The 20101-nt window shown below is 43.3% G+C and overlaps 1 protein-coding gene across 1 annotated transcript in view; it reads right to left on the reverse strand.

Moving 5' to 3' along the window:
- LOC137325402 (laminin subunit gamma-1-like) overlaps positions 1-19217 on the reverse strand; it is a 69709-nt gene extending 50492 nt beyond the window's left edge. Inside the window, exon 1 of the mRNA XM_067990471.1 lies at positions 18958-19217. Within this exon, the coding sequence (XP_067846572.1) occupies positions 18958-19057 (100 nt within the window). The 5' untranslated portion in view covers positions 19058-19217. The remainder of the gene's footprint in view (positions 1-18957) is intronic.
- Positions 19218-20101: the final 884 nt, after the last annotated feature.

Consider the following 20101-nt stretch of genomic DNA (forward strand, 5'->3'; position numbering starts at 1 on the left):
TATCTGAGGATGAAACACCTGCGCATGGGGTGGGACAGAGAGGAGGGCTGACAACATCTTTCACTTTACTAATAAGTAAGCATTTTTTTTAAGTTATGTTCTAAAAAATGAAACCAACAGCAATGCAAGTTTGTGAGTCCAATATATGTGCCTGACATTCTGTCATCGCATTCTCTCCAAAGTGGCACTTCAAAAATCAGCAATGTTTACTGACTAGATGGTATATACTAATCCTTTTAAATACTTGATATCAGTCTTTAGTAAAATCTCAGCAGTCAGACACCATTTCAGGAATATGACCCTGCTTGAACACCCTACACTTCTGACATTCCCACAAGTCAGAAAAAATGACAAGGCACAATTTTAAAGATCTGCAAAAAGCTCAGTGAATGGGGATGTTGCAGAAGTTAGTAAAAAGAAAAAGTTTGTCCCACGCTGTACTTTACCAGATTGTAATCAGACATAACATCGAGCACTAAGAGGGAACCTGCTATCCTTTCCCTGCAGCACTGTTGCAAGGTTACCTTGATGATCTAACAAACTACCCCTCCCTCACCCAAAAAAAAGAAACAAGTTCAATAACAAAATAATTATATTTAAGCAAACAAAATCCTATAGCCCATGTGTTAAAACTCCAATAAACTGCTTCCTACACAATAGGTTTCAAAGCTGCAATACGAATGGCAGGCTCAATAGTGTTTCTAAACAACATTGGTACCCAACCACTGTAAGTAATTTTACTGCTAGGAAGAATGGAGGGCACTACTTAGAACATAACAGCCTAGAATTTCCTCAAAATGACTTACACCATAGTTGCACCTTTGAAAAAAAAGTTCTGTCCGCGGGTGACCTCTAGAGGGAGATACCCACGAGTTTTCTGGGTCTGCTCATTTTCATTCCCATTGGTGCAGGCATTGCTGTAAAAACAGTGTGAAATGGGTGTAAGCAGCTGAACTGCTTGAAAACTTCTGTAAGCAATCTTACAACACCAGGTTATAGTCCAACAGTTTTATTTGAAAATCACAAGCTTTCGGAGCTTACCTCCTTCGTCAGGTGAGTGGTGAGTAACCTGGTGTTGTAAGATTCCTTACATTTGTCCACCCCAGTCCATCACCGGCATCTCCACATCATGAAAACTTCTGTGCACCCTTTAAAAGGACAGTTCAGTCTGCACTCATCAGCAGAAGATGTGGGGATGGGGGGGAATCAATGAGGTAAGAGAGGAACAGGGCTTGGCTCTTTCACTTCACTCTCTGATAACTTCATTTCATATTTTATCAATATTTTTATTACACTTGTACAGAATTATGACCACTCAAGCACCATCTGTGCCCAGAGAGCAGCAGGTCATAGCACCAAGCCAGAGAAGAAGAACGCAAAACTTCACTCATTCAGACCCTCAAGACCTCCTGAGGGGCAAACGTGTGTCTTATTCTTGACACCTGAACTACTGGAAACAGTGTGTTTCTCTCTACATTGTCCTATCCTTTCATAATTTTAAACACTTCAATCATATCGCCCCGTAATCTGCCTTATTCTATGTTAGGTCTACATGACCTCAAAATGGATCATTATACAGATAATCATTGTAATCGGCAGGGAGCTAATTAGGAGTTTCAGAGTCTGAAACACACTAGTGGTCAGATCCGTTAAAGTTTATCCCCACAAGTTAAGTTCCTTTAAGGAACTACTGGACACTCAGACTATTGACCACATCATGTGACATACTTGACATGGGAATAATGTAGATAAAGTTTGGGTGTTAATTCTCCCAGCAGTGATGTGAAAACAGTCAAATATAAGACACAAACATTTGTTTATCTGTGTTACACAAGTCTTAACATTAAAAATCTATTGCATTTATATTTCCATTTCCCCCTTCTCTCGCAAAGACTAAGGTAGATTATTAACTTGCCGCCCGGGTGTAAAACTGGCATCGTGGTTCGATTACTGGTTATAGAAACGGGCCGAATCGCAATGCCAGCTTTCCGCCCAGAGAGCAAGTTGAAAATCTATCCCCAAGTGTTACACGAGGCAGCAGACCTCCCCCAGTCAAAGTCGGAGACCTGCAAAGGCTCCAAAAATGTTGAAACTGTTGAAAAGCATACACCGGATGATAAGTAGATGCTTTAAAAGAGTTTTAAAGCAGCCTTGTAGAGTTTGAACTGAAAGGACCTCTGCCCTGACTTTCACTCTGGTTCCAACAGGGCAGATCTCTGGAAACCGTGACCTGCAATTTGCTCCAAAGGCGACCAACGCCGTAAGTTAAACCGCTGTCTTTCCCGATCCTCCAGTGAGGAATTCACGCTACAATTTGCTGAAAAAATAATTAGAATATGCCGCAGTGAACAGAGCGGTGGATCGGGAGCTGTGCGGCCAATGTCCAGTACACGTCCAAGGTACCAGAGCCCGACACAGAACGGGGCAACGGGGTATTTAACAGGGGTGCAGTTAGGAGCAATGGCTCCGATCTGATAACATGGGGATGGGTCGCAGTCTGTATGGTCAGAATGTCCAGGTCAGGTTTAATTTAATAGATGAGTTTGTACTAAAGCAGTATAAATAGACAAATCGGTCTTAAGGCGGCCTGGGGCTGTCTCCCGAACTGCATGCCATACCGGTTGCAATTCAAAGCTCAGCGCACTAGCTCAATAAATATTAATATAAAAATACTATCAGTTGAGGGAGAGAGGAATCAGAACATGCCTGGCAGTCAAAATATCACTTATTTTATTACTCAATTGAGGTTTAAGATTTCAATGAAGTTCCTAGAACAAGTTAGTAAAAATGTTACCCTCAGGCAACCTGCTGAGCAATTCAATACTTCATTGATTCTGAGCCTCCAGCACCATTCTGTAACAGTCTAAGTTGCTGTGGTGATCACAGTGCCGTTAATTCAACATAATCGATCTTGCCATTAATTTTAGTAGGGTGGTGGAGCTATGATAATTAGCTGTTCAACTTGTTTGGCGAGGGTCTCTGTGGGGCAGCGCCAAAGTCCCAGCCAATTATGGCATGGCATACTTAATGGCATAAGTCATTCACACCATAATTTCCTGGAATTTCTGCACCATAATAATGGCGTACGCCGTAGATCTACCATTACTATGGCGCAAGTTTTCAGCAAATTCATGCCCATTAGCTCAACAGCTGCCAGGCCTCCACTCCACAATAAAACCAGCAATCTGAACAGAGCAAACAGCACAAAATGTCACAATGTTCAACAGCGCACGTGGAAAGCTAAATTCAGTCTTGAGTTGAAATGGCTCTGTGCGATATTAATAACAAAGATATGAGTAACAACTTCATTACTACGTTTGTACAGTGCAATTTCAAACCAATGGTGGTTTATTGAAGAGTAACCTGCTCGTGTTATCTGAAATTTGTCATGTATCTTCCCAATTCTTGGCAATGAAGTGATAATTAAATTATTCTGGTGTTAAAAACTGTTATTTTACATCCTTCAAAAATAACTTTCATTAAATATTTTATAGGCAGTAAAACTGCTATTAAAAATATTTGATTAAAACATAATAAATCTCCAAAAGCCATTTTATAGTGTAATAGTGCTCAACAACAGCTTGAGTTAGTTGTGTATCCAGAACTGTTTCAGGATTATCTCTCCTTTGGGAGATGACAGATGTCCAATAGATAAAGACAGCAAAATCCCATTTATTCTGGGAATTTGGTGGAGGGAGAGAACAGGATTACCCTTTCTCTTGACAACTAACACCACAAGGGTTTTGTCATCCACCAGGATAGGCACGTGGCCCTCGGGTTATCCTCTCACCTCCATCTAAATGTTTGCTGGAGTGTCCATATCAGTTTACAACCTCAAATTAATGTCAATGAGGCTTGAACTCCCAAATGTCTGGCCCAGAGAAGCGATTGCTGTCAACAAAGTAATTGGTGCACATTATATGCTTTCAAGAGTAATTTCCAATTTTCTGCCAATCCACTGACAGTGCAAATCCTGTCTTAAAAGAGACAAACAAACCAAATAAATATGGTAACAAAGACTTCAGTAATGGTCACTGAAATGTGAATGTGAATAGGTTAATAATGTCACATCCTCTATTCTATTTTTACACAGTTTTATCCAGCCAGTTATACAAGAAAGGATTGTCTTAAGGCTTGGCAGCTGGTTCTTTACAAACTAACAAGAAGCTGGAATCAGATTCAACACTTGCCCTCAGTGCTTGGAAAGGCAAGTTACAGCCAGGCCTTGTGACATCATACAAAGGCCCTATTTTGTCTTTATTCAGCAGGCCTCTAGGCTTGTTTCCGCACGCAAGACTGTTTCTGCAGTGACTGTTGGATCCTGCCCCTACCCAACTTCAAAGGTTACTCAGAGGCACAATGCAGCAGCCTAGTCATCACGGGCACGGCCCATTAACTGCTCATCCCAGACATAGTCACTGTAAACCACAGATAGTAAACACATTGTATGTCTGTGTACTTCTGACTCTAATTGTGCTGATAGACCAGAGATAATAGGCATCATTATAAATATAGTTACTATGGCATGTTTATGCTTAAAGTTGTGTTTAAAATGTCCAAAATACAGTATATACATTTCATAGCACATTAAATGGTCACTGTCTTCATGAATAATTGTCTTTGATTAGGAAGAGAAAAGTCTTCCAAAAGTGTGTGTTATTTTCATCCTGTCACGAGATGGTGTGTTCCAACATGAGATTTCATAGTGCTGTTTGTGAATAAAACAGTTTTCCAAATATTTTGTCCTAAGCTCTATGCCCCTATAAAAAATACCTAACCAGGTAAATTAAAAAAGCATATGCTGATACTATCAGACATGAAAGCTTTCAACATGTGTTGTAGTGAAATCAAAAAAAATGATAAGAGCTAGTACATGTTGTAAAGCATTGATATCTTTCAATTCCCTCCATCAAATCTAACATGACTGTCCAGCAAGGGTCATTGGTTAGCAATCAGGAGTGGGAAACCAGGTTGATTTTTCCCCTCATTTAAGCTAATTGTAGCATCACAATTGCTTCCCTAGCTGAGATCAGCAAAGTTGAAACAGACCAAGAATTGAGCCTGGATCGCTCAGGTTTGAGTGGCTCAGCAAGATACCACACGGTGCATTTACCCACCAAACCAGCAGGGGAACACGTGGTGAAGCCATCTCATTTTTTTCATTAAGGATAATAATGTAACTTACAGCTGGCCACTCAGATGCTGTGTGTTAAATGAATTATAGTGCATTAGCCAGCAAAAACACCATGGTGAGCTGGGCCAATTGAGACACGCTTATCTAATGTAAGGCACATCCCTTCCCCAACATCACCAGTTTCATATATGAAAAGCAATTAGATGCTGAAATGGAGATCTCTCATCTGGTTACGATTTATATTGGCCCAGAATTTTCTGGAGTGGGGCATCTTGTGGTGCGCCCCATTAATTAGAGTTTTTCCCTCACCCTTCAGCTCAAAAAATTTTTGCCCTGGGAGTTGCTGGAAGTGGGAGCTGATAATAGTGCAGTGAGGACAACGGGGAATCTGCGACCTTCGTGAATGACAGGATCTATAGTCTATAAGACCATAAGAGATAGGAGCAGGAGTAGGCCATTCGGCCCCTCGAGCTGCTCCACCATTTAATGAGATCATGGCTGATCTGATTTTTACCTCAACTCCACTTTCCCACCCTTTCCCCATATCCTTATCTATCTCCTTAACCAATAAGATTTAAGGATAGAGAAAGAAACAGAGGAATGACAGAGAAGGAAGGTGAATTAGAGTCAACTCAGGTAGAGAAAGAGAAATAAAGAGAGGGAAATAAAGATTGGATTAAGAGAGAGAGGAAAAAAAGAGAGAGAAAGGAAAAGTAAGAAAAAAATTTACAATTAAGAGGTTGATTGGCATCAAAATGACAATTATCACATTGTTAAAAATGTATTACACTGTTAAATTCCAGCCCAAATATTCGACGTGAGTTTAATGGGCAATTAATTGCAAATCCAGCAAGTTCTTAAAAATAACAGGGTGGCTAAGGAAGCAAACGGCGGAGCAGCATAAATCCACCAGTAACTTCTGGAGATTCGTAACTCACGGCGTATCTCTTAATCCCCTGAACTTGCTGGACGATTTGCACATTAATAAAAGCGTACCTTTATGAACACGCCTTTATCTTTCCAGCAGGATCCAGCCCATAATGCTTTAACCTGGTCTGTCTGAAAAACATGCAACTGATTTTTTTTTTTGTTTCTTGCGCTGATTAAAAAATACAAAATTGCATATTTAGATGCCTTGCATGGATAAGTCATGCTCCCTTCTAAATTTCATCACTAAAATGGTGGTGAGGGTGCCTGCAGGCTTAATGTGACTGAATAATTCAAATTCCATTTTTATTTCATGGGAATCTGAGATTTTTTTAACCTGTTTTGGGATTGCATTCTCCATCTATATATAATTAAGCCCATTGGTTTATGGTGACTGAACAAGTCAGGTTCTGTGTTTACTACACATGATTGGGGATCACACTCTGTGGTTCCTTCCATTTTCTAGTGAAAGACACAAACCAGTAGCCTTTAAGACAATCTGGCCAGGTGGCTTATTTCAATTCTCAGCTAGGTCACTGGTCTTAAAGAAGAACTCCAACAGAATAGGCTAAGTACAATCTGTGGTTCAACGATCTAAGTGCAGTATGTGGTTTAAGGACTAAAGAGCACATGAAGAATTTTGTGGAGTAGTGTCTGGTATAAGCAGGTGTCCACAAAAGTCTAATGCATGAGTCAGCCAGAGGAGTGAAAACCAGGCTTTCAAAATACACCGAGAATAAATTCTAGAAAAATGCAGGAAATGAGACAGGACGGCAAAGAAGGGGGAAACAGTCGGGTCATATTAGGTCAATACATGACTTAATAATTAACAGCATGAATGCTAGAAATAGCTAGTAAAATCATCCAGAAAAGTAAGACAAATTGTACAGCAGTTCTCATTCTCCAGTTATCCGCTGGTAAACACAATGTTGTTATCATTCTTTTCACACAAAGTCTGTCTTGATTATGGTGTTAGCAAAGTTACCATCGCAAGAGAACTGATTAGAGACAGAGAAATAACAAAAGTACTGAGCTGTTAATAATTTGATTTGATAAGCGTCACCAGGAAGATATGCATTGTATGAAACTGAGGTGGGAGTGACAGCCTTCCAATGGTGCAAAACTCCTTTTCTGTTTCTTACCATCAAGAAATATGAGGGTAGAATTCCTCTGTGCACTATGTGTAAAACAAAATAAAATCCTATTTGCAAAGAATAATTTTCAATTTTATAGTGCACGGAGGAAATCTTCCCCATGAAGCCCTCAAGATAACATACCAATAAATTGATCCCCTCACAGGCAGCAGCGTCCTCATTCCTCCCCCATCTCTGGTAGGAAAATAACTCAATAACAACACAGTCTATATTAAATAAACAACGAATAAAAAACTGGGGAGTGAGTTAAAGGCAATAGTTTCAGCACAGGGATTGGGGTTCTTTATCATGACATCTGAACCCTCAATGACATTATAGTCTTACTCCCCAGTCTCCTGTATCTATTATTATTTCCACCTTAAGTTTCTTATGGTTTCCTCCCTGATGGCTTATTGACAAATTCACTCAGAGACCAGGAAGGTCCCAGGTTTCTTCTCTGATCTGCGTTGAATTAGCAGATCTCAAATGAAATATTCAAGCTCTGGAGTCAGTTCAGAGAACAGCCGCGAGGCATCAGAGAACCAAGATATTAGGATAGAAACTTGGACTTTTCAACCTTGAAAGGAGGCAACTGAGAGGTGTCTTTAAAAAGATATGAGATTGAAAACTGAATGGAAAAGGTAGATCCAGAAAATTACTTCAGACTAAATTGTGAGAGTAGGACAAACGGGACTCAGCAATTTTAGGACTGATATCAGGCATTCTTCTTCATACAAAGAGTGATCAACGCATGGAATGACTTCCTGTTACAGCAGTGAAGACAAAACTCTGGTGTCATTTAAGAAACAATTGGATGCTATGAGGTTGGCCTGTAGGGGGTCTCTGAATATATCCAATGGTCTTCCTCATTCATATTCAAATTGTGACCTTGGGTGGCAGTACCATTCGCCTCACCATCCTTGTTCAAGGGAGGTAAAAATCAGCCAGGGTTCTTGACCCCAATCATTGTCCACAGTCACTTCCTACTGTGATGCCCGTGAAGGATGGACACTTCCAAAGCACCTGATCCCAATGGTTCAGTTCCATACTCAATATGCCGATTGAACCATAGATACAGGGGACTGGACTATAATGCCATTTAAGTTTCAGGTACCAGAATAAAGAACTCCAACCCTTGCACTAGAACTATTGGCTTTAATGCACTCCCTAATATATTTTTATAGTATATTTAATACAGCACCCATGGACTCTTCCTACAGCACAAGTTAGTAATTTAAGTACTGTGGGTATGGTAGCATAGTGGTTATGTTACTAGATTAGTAATCCAGAGACCTGGACTAATAATCAGGAGACATGAGTTCAAATCTTGCCATAGCAGCTGGGGAATTTAAAATTAGTTAATTAAAAATCTGGAATAAAAAGCTAGTATTAGTAATGGTGACCATGAAACTACCAGATTGTTGTAATAAACCCATCCCCCTTTAGGGAAGGAAACCTGCCACCTTTGCCCGGTCTGGCCTATCTGTGATTCCAGACCCACAGCAATGTGGTTGATTCTTAACTGCCCTCTGAAATGAAATGGCCTAGTAAGCCACTCAGTTGTGCAATCCTGCTACAAAAAGACATAAGAATAAAACCGGATGGACCACTAGGCACCGGACATGAAAAAGGCAAACCAAGCCCAGTTGACCCAGGTTTGGGCTGATAAGTGGCAAGTAACATTCGTGCCAGACAAGTGCCAAGCAATGACCATCTCCAACAAGAGAAAGTCTAACCACCTCCCCTTGACCTTGACATTCAACGGCATTACCATCGTCGAATCCCCCACCATCAACATCCTGGGGGTCACCATTGACCAGAAACTTAACTGGACCAGCCATATAAATATTGTGGCTACAAGAACAGGTCAGAGGCTGCCACATACCAGCTAAAGAAATCACTCTGCACATAACATTTATTGGGTGTGGCTTTGGTTCAGAAATGAAGCCATCAGCATTCTTTTGTCTTGACTCACCTCCTGACTCCCCAAAGCCTTTCCACCATCTACAAGGCACAAGTCAGGAGTGTGATGGACTACTCTCCACTTGCCTGGATGAGTGCAGCTCCAACAACACTCGAAGTTCGACATCATCCAGGACAAAGCAGCCCGCTTGATTGGCACCCCATCCACCACCCTAAACATTCACTCCCTTCACCACCGGCGCACAGTGGCTTCAGTGTGTACCATCCACATATTGCACTGCAGAACTCGCCAAGGCTTCTTCAACAGCACCTCCCAAACCCACGACCTCTACCACTTAGAAGGACAAGAGCAGCAGTACATGGGAACAACACCACCTGCACGTTCCCCTACAAGTCACACACCCTCCCAAGTTGGAAACATATCGCCATTCCTTCATCATCACTGGGTCAAAATCCTGGTACTCCCTTCCTAACAGCACTGTGGGAGAACCTTCACCACACGGACTACAGCGGTTCAAGAAGGCGGCTCACCACCACCTTCTCAAGGGCAATTAGGGATGGGCAATAAATGCCAGCCTCGCCAGCGACACCCACATCCCATGAACAAATAAAAAAAAAAGGGTCCTCCTCAAGAACACCAGGGGACTTGTGCCAAAATTGGGAGAGCTGTCCCACAGACTAGTCAAGCAACAGCCTGACATAGCCATACTCACAGAATCATAACTCAGCCAATGTTCCAGACTCTTCCATCACCATCCATGGGTATGTCCTGTCCCACTGGCAGGACAGACCCACCAGAGGTGGTATTGTACAGTCAGGAGGGAGTGGCCCTAGGAGTCCTCATAGCATCAGGTCAAACATGGGCAAGGAAACCTCCTGCAGATTACCACCTACCATCCTCCCTCAGCTCATAAATCAGTACTCCCCCATGTTGAGCATCACTTGGAGGAAGCACTGAGGGTAGCAAGAGCACAGAATGTACTCTGGGTTGGGGGACTACAATGTCCATCACCAAGAGTGGCTCGGTAGCACCACTACTGGCCGAGCTGGCCGAGTCCTGAAGGAAATAGCTGCCAAACTGGGCCTGCGGCAGGTGGAGAGAGAACTAACACGAGGGAAAACCTACTTGACCTCGTCCTCACCAATCTACCTGGCACAAATGCATCTGTCCATGACAGTATTGGTAGGAGTGACCACCGCACGGTCCTTGTGGAGACGAAGTTCTGTCTTCACACTGAGGACACCATCCATCGTGTTTTGTGGCACTATCACCGTGCTAAATGGGATAGATTCAGAACAGATCTAGCAGCTCAAAACTGGGCATCCATGAGGTGCTGTAGGCAATCAGCAGCAGCAGAATTGTATTCCACCATAATCTATAACCTCATGGCCTGGCACATCCCTCACTCTACCATCAAGCCAGGGGATCAACCCTGGTTCAATGAGGAGTGTAGAAGAGCATGCCAGGAGCAGCACCAGGCGTACCTAAAAATGAGATGCCAACCTGGTGAAGCTACAACATAGGACTACATGCACGCTAAACAGTGGAAGCTTAGCTATAGAGCTAAGTGATCCCACAACCAATGGATGAGATCAAAGCTCTGCAGTCCTGTCACATCCAATCATGAATGGTGGTGGACAATTAAGCAACTAACGGGAGGAGGAGGCTCAGTGAATATCCCCATCCTCATCCTGCACGTTCCCCTCCAAGTCACACACCATCCTGACTTGGAAATATATTGCTGTTCCTTCTCCGTCGCTGGGTCAAAATCCAGGAACTCACTATCTAACAGCACTGTGGGAGTACCTTCACCATACAGACTGCAGCGGTTCAAGAAGGCGGCTCACCACCACCTTCTCAAGGGCAATTGGGAATGGGCAATAAATGCTGGCCTCGCCAGCGATGCCCACATCCCATGAATGAATAAAATAAAAGTACTGGAAATTGGAAGGAAAAAACTATGAAAACATTCAAATAACTAGGTGTTTATAGGATAAGTATGAGATTATAAACAACATAGTGTATATGCATCTTTCTTTATCTACAGATATTTAAATGTAGCATAGAGCGTTTAATTCTAGGTCTGTTTCCTCTAAGCAATTTGCTGTGCTGGACATATTATAAGCAAAACAAAACACATTCCAGGTGGTTCACAACAGGCTGAAGTTAATTCAGTGCTGATTCAGCTTTCAACATCTAGACTGGTATGTGTCTGGGTGGAATCTACCCAATGGTTTGTGATCAATGTTGGGGTAAGTGAAGAGAAATGTTATTTACTCAGTTACAGATCACCAAGTAGGTTGTGTAAACATGTCTGAAACTGCTGTTGCAGCACAGATACCTAACGAATACGAGAGCAAAGAAAAGGGAGGCAGCATAAACATTCTACAATTGTTGTGAAGCCTCTGGCTTCTGGTGGTATATATTGGTTTGCTGCTATGTAAATTGCTAAATAATAACCCACACCTATTAAAACTAACATCTGTATTCAGCACAGCAATATTGGTAATGGCAGGTTACCGAACAAAGTGAATGTGCATCATACGGACATTCCCCATCTCCTTTCTCAGTGTTTACTTCTTTCTCCCTAATTCTCTCCTTTCCACTGCTGACGGTCCTAACCCACAATCAACGACGAGACTCCTAGCCCATTTTGTCCCCTTCATAGTCCAGAGTGGCTCAGCCCAATCACTGAGCCTCTGCTGCTGCAATGGCTGAGGTCAGATAATTCCACGATCAGGGATTGAACTTGCGACCTTCTTGGTCCACACTGGACAGCGGACTTACTAACTGAACCGTTACAGGAGCCACTTTTTATTAACATTCACTTACAAACAAATCCAAAAAGAATTTTAACTTGGACTGTAGGTTAAGGAGGAATTCCTTTAGATCTCAGAAAACCATAAATACTTTAGAAATGGGTGTGATCAATTTAAAGATCTATTACCATAGAGGGCCCCTTTCTGCCACATACCAGCTAAAGAAATCACTCTGTACATAACATTTATTGGGTGTGGCTTTGGTTCAGAAATGAAGCCATCAGCATTCTTTTGTCTTGACTCACCTCCTGACTCCCCAAAGCTTTTCCACCATCTACAAGGCACAAGTCCGGAGTGTGATGGAATACTCTCCACTTGCCTGGATGAGTGCAGCTCCAACAACACTCAAAAAGCTCGACACTATCCAGGACAAAGCAGCCCGCTTGATTGGCACCCTAAACATTCACTCCCTTCACCACCGGCGCACCATGGCTGCAGTGTGTACCATCCACTGGATGCACTGCAGCAACTCGCCAAGGCTTCTTCGACAGCACCTCCCAAACCTGCGACCTCCACCACCTAGAAGGACAAGGGCAGCAGGTACATGGGAACAACACCACCTGTACGTTCCCCTCCAAGTCACACACCATCCCGACTTGGAAATATATCGCCGTTCTTTCGTCGTCGCTGGGTCAAAATCCTGGAACTCCCTTCCTAACGGTACTGTGGGAGAACCTTCACCACACGGACTGCAGCGGTTCAAGAAGGCGGCTCACCACCACCTTCTCAAGGGCAATTAGAGATGCCAGCAACACCCACATCCCATAAATGAAAAAAAAAATTTGCAATCGTTCAGAGTGCAATACATTGGAGCCTCAACTACTTGCCCTCCCATTACCTACAGCCTTAATTATCTGCTGGAACGTTTATGGTATTCGGGGTTGTCATCATTTTTGCAGGAGTCAAGTCTTCAGGTTGGGAGACCAGTAGCAGTTGGGGATGCTAGATGTCATTTTAATAAAAACGTTAGCGTGGCTTTTAATTCCTGGACGGAAAGCCGAGGGGGTGAGCCGCCGAACTTCCAGCCCCAGAGTCTCCGTGGGAGGCCCAGGCGATTTTAGCAGCTGGGCCTCGATAACAGCCCACCGGCCAGTTGCCCGCCTGAAATGGGTGTGAGGAGGTAGCTGGCCAGCTGCCAGCAAGTGAAGATCGGCCACCCGTCCACACTCGTAAAGTCGCGGGATGGGGAGGAGTACGGCAGGGTTGCACGGGTGAGAATGTGGGAAGGAGCCACGTTTGGTCGTTGCAGCCAGTAGGCCATTAAAACGGCCTCGGGCTACTAACAGAGCCATAGATTCCTGATTGGCACACGTTAAATGAGGCCTCCGCCTCAATCGCCGACGTAAAATCAGCATTGGAACAAGAAAGAGAGCCGTTCGATTTTAACTCCCGTTCCGCCTGGTTTCTATCGGCAGTGGGGTTTAAAACAATACAGAGACATTCATGAAGTGCATTGAGGCACTCTTGATTATTCACTAATTTCTGTTATATACCTGCAGATAAGGTTCCATTGTACATTGAGTTTTTTCCCCCTTATCTTACATTTCCTCATACCTTTGCCAATCAGATATGAACATGTTGCTTTTTGGAGTCTCTTAATTCCTTATTTGAAAACAAAGTTCTATTATCCATCAAACTTTTATAAAGTAGACAAGCCGCTGATTTGCTTAAATTTCATGTTAATTGAGTTTGTTGGCAAGAATTTTTGCATTACAGACCAGAAATGTTTTTATCTGAACATCATCCAATTCAGGTAAATTGAAAATCGCAACAAAAAGTTCAAGTCTACTATGAGTTTCACAAAAAAAACTGTGTGAACAGCTTCAAAGGTCTGATCTAGGAACTATGTAAAGTGTCCAAAAATATTGTTACAGTGACAATTAATGTGACTAGCAAATTTTTGATATCCTTAAAGGACAACAATTCTCATTTAACTTACAAATTACATCTTGGCTGAAACTTTGATGTCTAAGCACTTCCTGTGCGTGTGCTATTGAAAATGTAGTCGTTCATATTCATCACATTGAGATTTGAATTGAAAACAATAATTTGCTAACCTTCATGAAACTAGTTTATTAAGTCATAGTCTTTCAGAGGGAAATTTCTGCTCAAGTAATTATGACCAATGCAAAACTGCTAAGTAGGGCTCGATCCAAGCATCAGATTATCATTTCACTACAAAGTTTTCTCACCTTCAATTGAATTTTCTTAAAAATCCACTAATTGAAATATAAAATAAAAACACAATGTGATGCAAATTGGCAAAAGGGAAATAACAGCATATATATATTTTTTTCCAATTTCTCTTTTGCCCTTGTCTGAGGGCATTGACTTCCTGCTAGGATATGGCTCCACGGGTACCATTTATAATTTGTTAACTCATCCAAGAGGCCTTATTCATATGTTAGCCTTGACAGGGAGTATTGCCAAGCTACTAATCATGGACCCACCTTACTCACCCAATACATGCATTCTTCAAGCGAGTTTTAATAGTTGCTTCTCTTGCTTAATTTTCTTCGATTCTCTTCCCTCTTCCTGAAGCCTTTATGTTGAGGTATGGTTTTCCTTTGGTACCTTGCACAATTGTGAAAGTGAATACCAGGAGACTATTCGATTATGGAAGATGGGGGAAAGAAGTATCAAATCTATGCCTGACCCTCTCAGCACTACATATGTGCAATTTTCCAGCAGGGGTTACTGGACAGGAAACAGGGACAGAAACCTTGGCTGATCCTCCTAGTCCAGGAGCACTAAGAACAATTGCAACAATCCCACCAACACCCCAACTGAAACGAGTTAACTTGATCAATCAACAGAACATCAAATATGAGGTTGTTCTGAAACTTGGACTAGTGCCAGAGTGACAAGAGTCAGCAGTAAAAAAACTAGTATCAGTAATGGTGGCCATGAAACTACTGGATTGTCGTAAAAACCCATCTGGTTCACTAATGCCCTTTAGGGAAGGAAACCTGCTGTCCTTACCCGGTCTGACCTATATGTGACTCCAGACCCACAGCAATGTGGTTGATTCTTAATCGCCCTCTGAAATGGCCTAGCAAGCCGCTCAGTTGTTCAAGAAGGCGGCTCACCACCACCTTCTCAAGGGCAATAAATGCTGGTCTTGACAGCGACGCCCACATCCCATGAACGAATAATTTTTAAAAATTACAGCATAGATCGTATCAGCAGCCCTTCCCGCAATGCCTACAATGTAACCAGGCATATTGTACATCTGATAACCGAGATAAGAGACCTACCATTTTGCAGCACAGTCTATAATTTTAACAATGCACAATCGACAATCATGCATTTTTTAAAAATCACAAGTGGTTTAGAGACTCCTGTTTTGATCTGAACCGATTCCATGTGAATGTCTAACATCAGACATCACAGTACAGAACTCCCCTGCAAGCTTCCCTTTGAGGTCTGTGTCTGAAATAAGCATCGTAATATCTATCAACCTCCTGCATCTTTAACCAGTCACAGCGCTCTTAAAGATAAACAAACTCATTTTGACAATTACCAAGTCGATTTACTTGCAATTGTACAATTTCTTTCTATTTTATTTATTTTTTTACCTATTTGAGCAGACATTGGTCTGGTGTGGGCGTTAACTCTTGTGAAGTTTATAGCAACAAATCAGTGCAATGTTCATGAACTCTGTGTCAATAGTTTATTACCCCTCCAGGCAACTAGCCATATCTCTGTTACACATCGATGCTTCAGAGCCCTGCTAGCACAACTTCAATGTGTACATTTTATGCTCAACAGCCGCATCATCTCATTTCTAAAGGCGCTTGTCACAGTTGATTCCTCATTCTAAGAAGCATACAAATGCTAAGTAAGCAGCTTTCTTGTAACCTGCTGTATAGAGCCTTTATAATCTTTGTGGCCCAAAGTATGGAGAATGAAATGGCTGTATTTTACTGCTCTGATTTCTTATTTTTAAGACTACCTATCATTAAATACCTTATGAATCCAGCCCTTGGTTAGAGATTAAGTAGCAAATAACAACAAGGTGTTAAAATGATCTGATCAGATTCTTCTGCAGGTGGGGAGCCCTCATGACATTGTCAGCCTGAGGCCTGGGCAATTTTAACTCCCAGGCCTCATTTCCATTTGACTGATGGGCTACTCTCCTGATCACGTCGAGAATGAGACAGCCCGCCCACATGACGCGTGCAATTTCTGGTAAGCCGCCCGAGATCTATTTAAATCGGGGATGCGCCTCTTAAAGTGAGGTTGCATTCCCTGCTTTCATTTTTGCTGGAAGAACGCTTCAATATATTTTGGCAGCACAGATGAGTAGAAGTGCAGCCTCCTCCCTGGTTTTCTGATGTATCCCTGGTGGAGGAAGTCAGGGCAAGAAAGGAGGTGCTGTTCCCCACAAGCCACAGGAGCATCCCCAAGGCCAACAGGGGCGGCTGACAGGGTCAATGCCACCAGCATCACCCCCAACACCTGGGTTCATGTAGAAAGAGGTTCAGTGACCTCACAAGAGCAGCAAGGGTGATTACAGCTCTTCACCTCTCCAGCTCTCTCAACAGCACCTCACAACACCCATTTCACCCCTTCCCCACCATTCTCAAAAACTCCCCCCCATGAATCACATCCTTCAGCCTGCACTCACAAGGGCACACTGCAACACCTCTCTTTCTCATTCCAAACACACCCACCTCTTCCTTTCCTCTCTTTACACCACACACTAACACCTTGCTCTTCTCACATCCTAGCACATGCACAAACACCATCTCCTCCCAGCACTCCTTCCTCACTTCACATTCCACACACTTGGCTTTACATTCATCACCTCCCCGGCCCTCAATCCACCTTGCTTCTCCTCCACCTCTCAACGCATGCATCAAATGCACAAGCCGTCGACATCACCACTTACCTTTTCAACAGCCACGCACTAACTCTCACCCTCTATTTCTGCAGGACAAGACATAATGCGAGGGAGAGGACCAAGACCGGGGGAGGAATAACCAACATTATAGCCCTCACCCAAGCAGAGGAAGAAGCAGAAACTGCTGGACTCTCACAAGCAGTTATAGCAGATATTGGTCAGCCTGCCGGGGAGTTTCAGCACTATGGCAGAAAGTATGGAGGAGTCCACTGTGTGGTGTCATTTTGTACATAATTAGCACTCTGCAGTCTACTCTGGTGAGTGTGGCCACCTCCAGGGATGCTGCAGCCAAGTCCTCACAAAAGGAGCCCGTGTCACCAGCCTTTGCAGCTTTGGTGGAAGTTCAAATGGTTCCTGGCTCCAGATTGGAGAGACGGTTGTCCATTTTGGTCAGATTGATGAACCATAAGGATAGGGGCTTGTCCGATGATGAATGCTGCTGCTGCTGCTGTGCCTCCTCTAAATGCAAGCCTCTCTGTTTGATGAGGTTGTGTAGTATGCAGCACACCACAATGATGCAGAAGACTCTCTCTGGGGCATATTGTGGGGAACCCCCCAGACCTGTCCAGACACGTGAACCTCTACTTCTCTCTATAGTGAGTTCAGTAATGATCCTGCTGGTCCCCTGGCTTTGATTATACACATTGCTCAGGTATCGTGGGTTGCAGAGAGGTGTCATGAGTTATGTCTGTAGGGAGTATCCCTTGTCCCTCAGGCAGCCATCCTGCCACGTTCCTGGGAGGGTGGAACATTGAGGGGATGGTAAACTGGCACAGGATAAATTCATCACATCAGCTGCCTGGGCACCTTGCAGAAACTTGCACGATCCTGTTTCTGTGATCGGACGCCAATGCTGCAAATCCCCAAGCTCTCTTGTGTAGACCGCTGAGGTCAATGGGGAATGGGATGTACTGGAGAACAGGCCGCGTACTGCAGACTGGGAGATGCGGCTGATATCTCCTGCAGCTGACTGAAAGGAGCAGTGGTGAAGAAATTAAAGGCTGGGGTAACTTTCACAGCCATTGGCAAAGCTTGATGCCCTGGTCCAGCAGACCACAGGTCCTGAGGAGATCTGCAACAGCCTGCCTGGAGAAGCACAGCCTTCTGAGGCACTGCTCCTCAGAAAGATCCAAGAAAGTGACCCTTGGCCTGTACACCCTGTATGCTGGGTATGGCCTCCTAGGATCAGCCCCCCTCACCTGCCATCTTCTGATGAGCCCTGCTGCTGCTCGTCCAGGTGCATCCATGCTAAGCAGATAGAGCTTACTGAGGCTGCTAAGGCAGTAAAAGTGAGAAGAAAGGAAGCTGGAAACACTCCTCGCAATCCAAATAGCAGAAAGAACCTGCGATCCAATCAGCTACCAGTGAGTGTTCCTTTAAATATTGCACCAGTGTCTCTGAGACACCAATTCCTCCCATGTTTACTGGGCAGGACTTCCACCATTTTTGGTTAAAATGGCGTTGGGGTCCTAATTGCATCATAGGACCCCAATTTAAATGTATTCAGGGGGCCTCTGCCTGCCTGTGGCGAGCGCCTCGGCCTGCTCCAAAAGGTGCACTGCTAAAATGGAAGCAGGCGGGACCTCGTTGGGAACAGTAAGCTCATGACCGCTATTTTAACTACCTGGTCGCCCCGCTCCCTTCGAGCGGGCAGGGTTATGATCGGGACTAATGTTTCAACTCCACACAATTTCATTAATGATTCGGAGAACAACATGTCTGCTTCTATCTTACGTTAAAGGATGAATTTCACCCCAAGCTTGTTTGCCCAGATTTTTCTCTTTTCTTTTCTTGTAATTTAGCTCCTCCAGCTCTCCAATGAATAAAATGTGAATCCAGGCAGCTCCCAGCCCTGCATCACAGCCCTGCCTTAATGCTGCTTAAAGTGCCAAGCTGTAACAAGTGTCTACACAAATTATAATTTACCTATCAGTCCAAACATGCAATGATTCCATGCACAGATTCAATATTATAAAACCAGTTCAGTTGCAAGACATAAAGAATATAATAATATTCTACATTTTTTGTAAATTGATCATTCACAACTCACTCAGACCTTGAAATTCAAGTTGAAGTATTTCAGCCAGTGAAAAATAAGTGGTGCCGAGACCTACCTACATATCTTCTACCATTCCAAACGTAGGTGCCAGACACATGGGATAAAATAAAAATAAAGCTGTAACCAGTCAGTGCCAATGAGCAAAACGTATTCATCTCAAACTAAGGACTTCAGTCCTTGCAACAACTTAACTGCCGACGTTTATTGCAGAAGAAGGAATGTATACTCTGAAGGTGTTCACCCAGTGAACTTATACTATCTCTCTGCCTGACTAATTCTGACACATCTAAGAATCCCCTGCAAGCAAATAGCGATCCAAAGTCTCCCAATGTGATTCAGACATGAACAAGAGCCAAGCCCTCAGTCGTCAGACATGCTCTGCTCCATCATTCAGAACCGATCTAAACTCTTGCAAAATATCAAACCCTGCCCTGCCCTGCCTACCATTTCTGGATGCATGCCAAGCATTTGGAAGATACCAATTCAAAAAAGGTGAAATGCACCCAATGTTATCACAGAGCCATTCCGATTTGCATTATTACCTTCGGGAAAGGTTTGAGACCTTGTTCCCTTCTTAAATAAAAACAATGACAATATATTAGAGTAATCCTTCAGTAAATGAAAACTATTGGTTTGCTACCTGACAGTACTCATGAGTTTTAGGGGAAAAATTATTTAAGTTAGTTCTATAAGCAAAATATTCCAATAATACATTATATGGCAGGTTTTGGATTCTGACCAAAGTAGGAGAGAACACATATAATCAGAAAAGCCTACATGTTTTTTTTAATTCTCTTATCCTGAAGGCACTGTTGTTCATGCTGCAATATGATTCCACAGGCACTCGACACCCTTCTGCACCTCATTGAGTGGCCCGGACAGAGGGGGAGGAGGGAGTGAGGGGGTTTGTGAGGGGGTGGGTGAGGTGGGTAGGTTGGGGGGGGGTCTCACCTGACATTTAGACCACAAACAGGAGCAGGAATTCAGGCTAATCTGTGCCCTCTCCATCCCAGAGATACTACAGTCATTTTTTAAAAATTATTCATTCTCAGGATGTGGGCATTGTTGGCAAGGCTTGCATTTATTGTCCATCCCTAGTTGCCCTGAGAAGGTGAGAATCGTGGGCCTTCTTCTATTTGATACAACTGAGTGGTTTGCTAGGCTACTTCAGAGGGCAGTTAAGAGTCAACCACGTTGGT

Source organism: Heptranchias perlo, chromosome 9, assembly GCF_035084215.1.
Source record: "Heptranchias perlo isolate sHepPer1 chromosome 9, sHepPer1.hap1, whole genome shotgun sequence".
Taxonomy (NCBI): Eukaryota; Metazoa; Chordata; class Chondrichthyes; order Hexanchiformes; family Hexanchidae; genus Heptranchias; species Heptranchias perlo.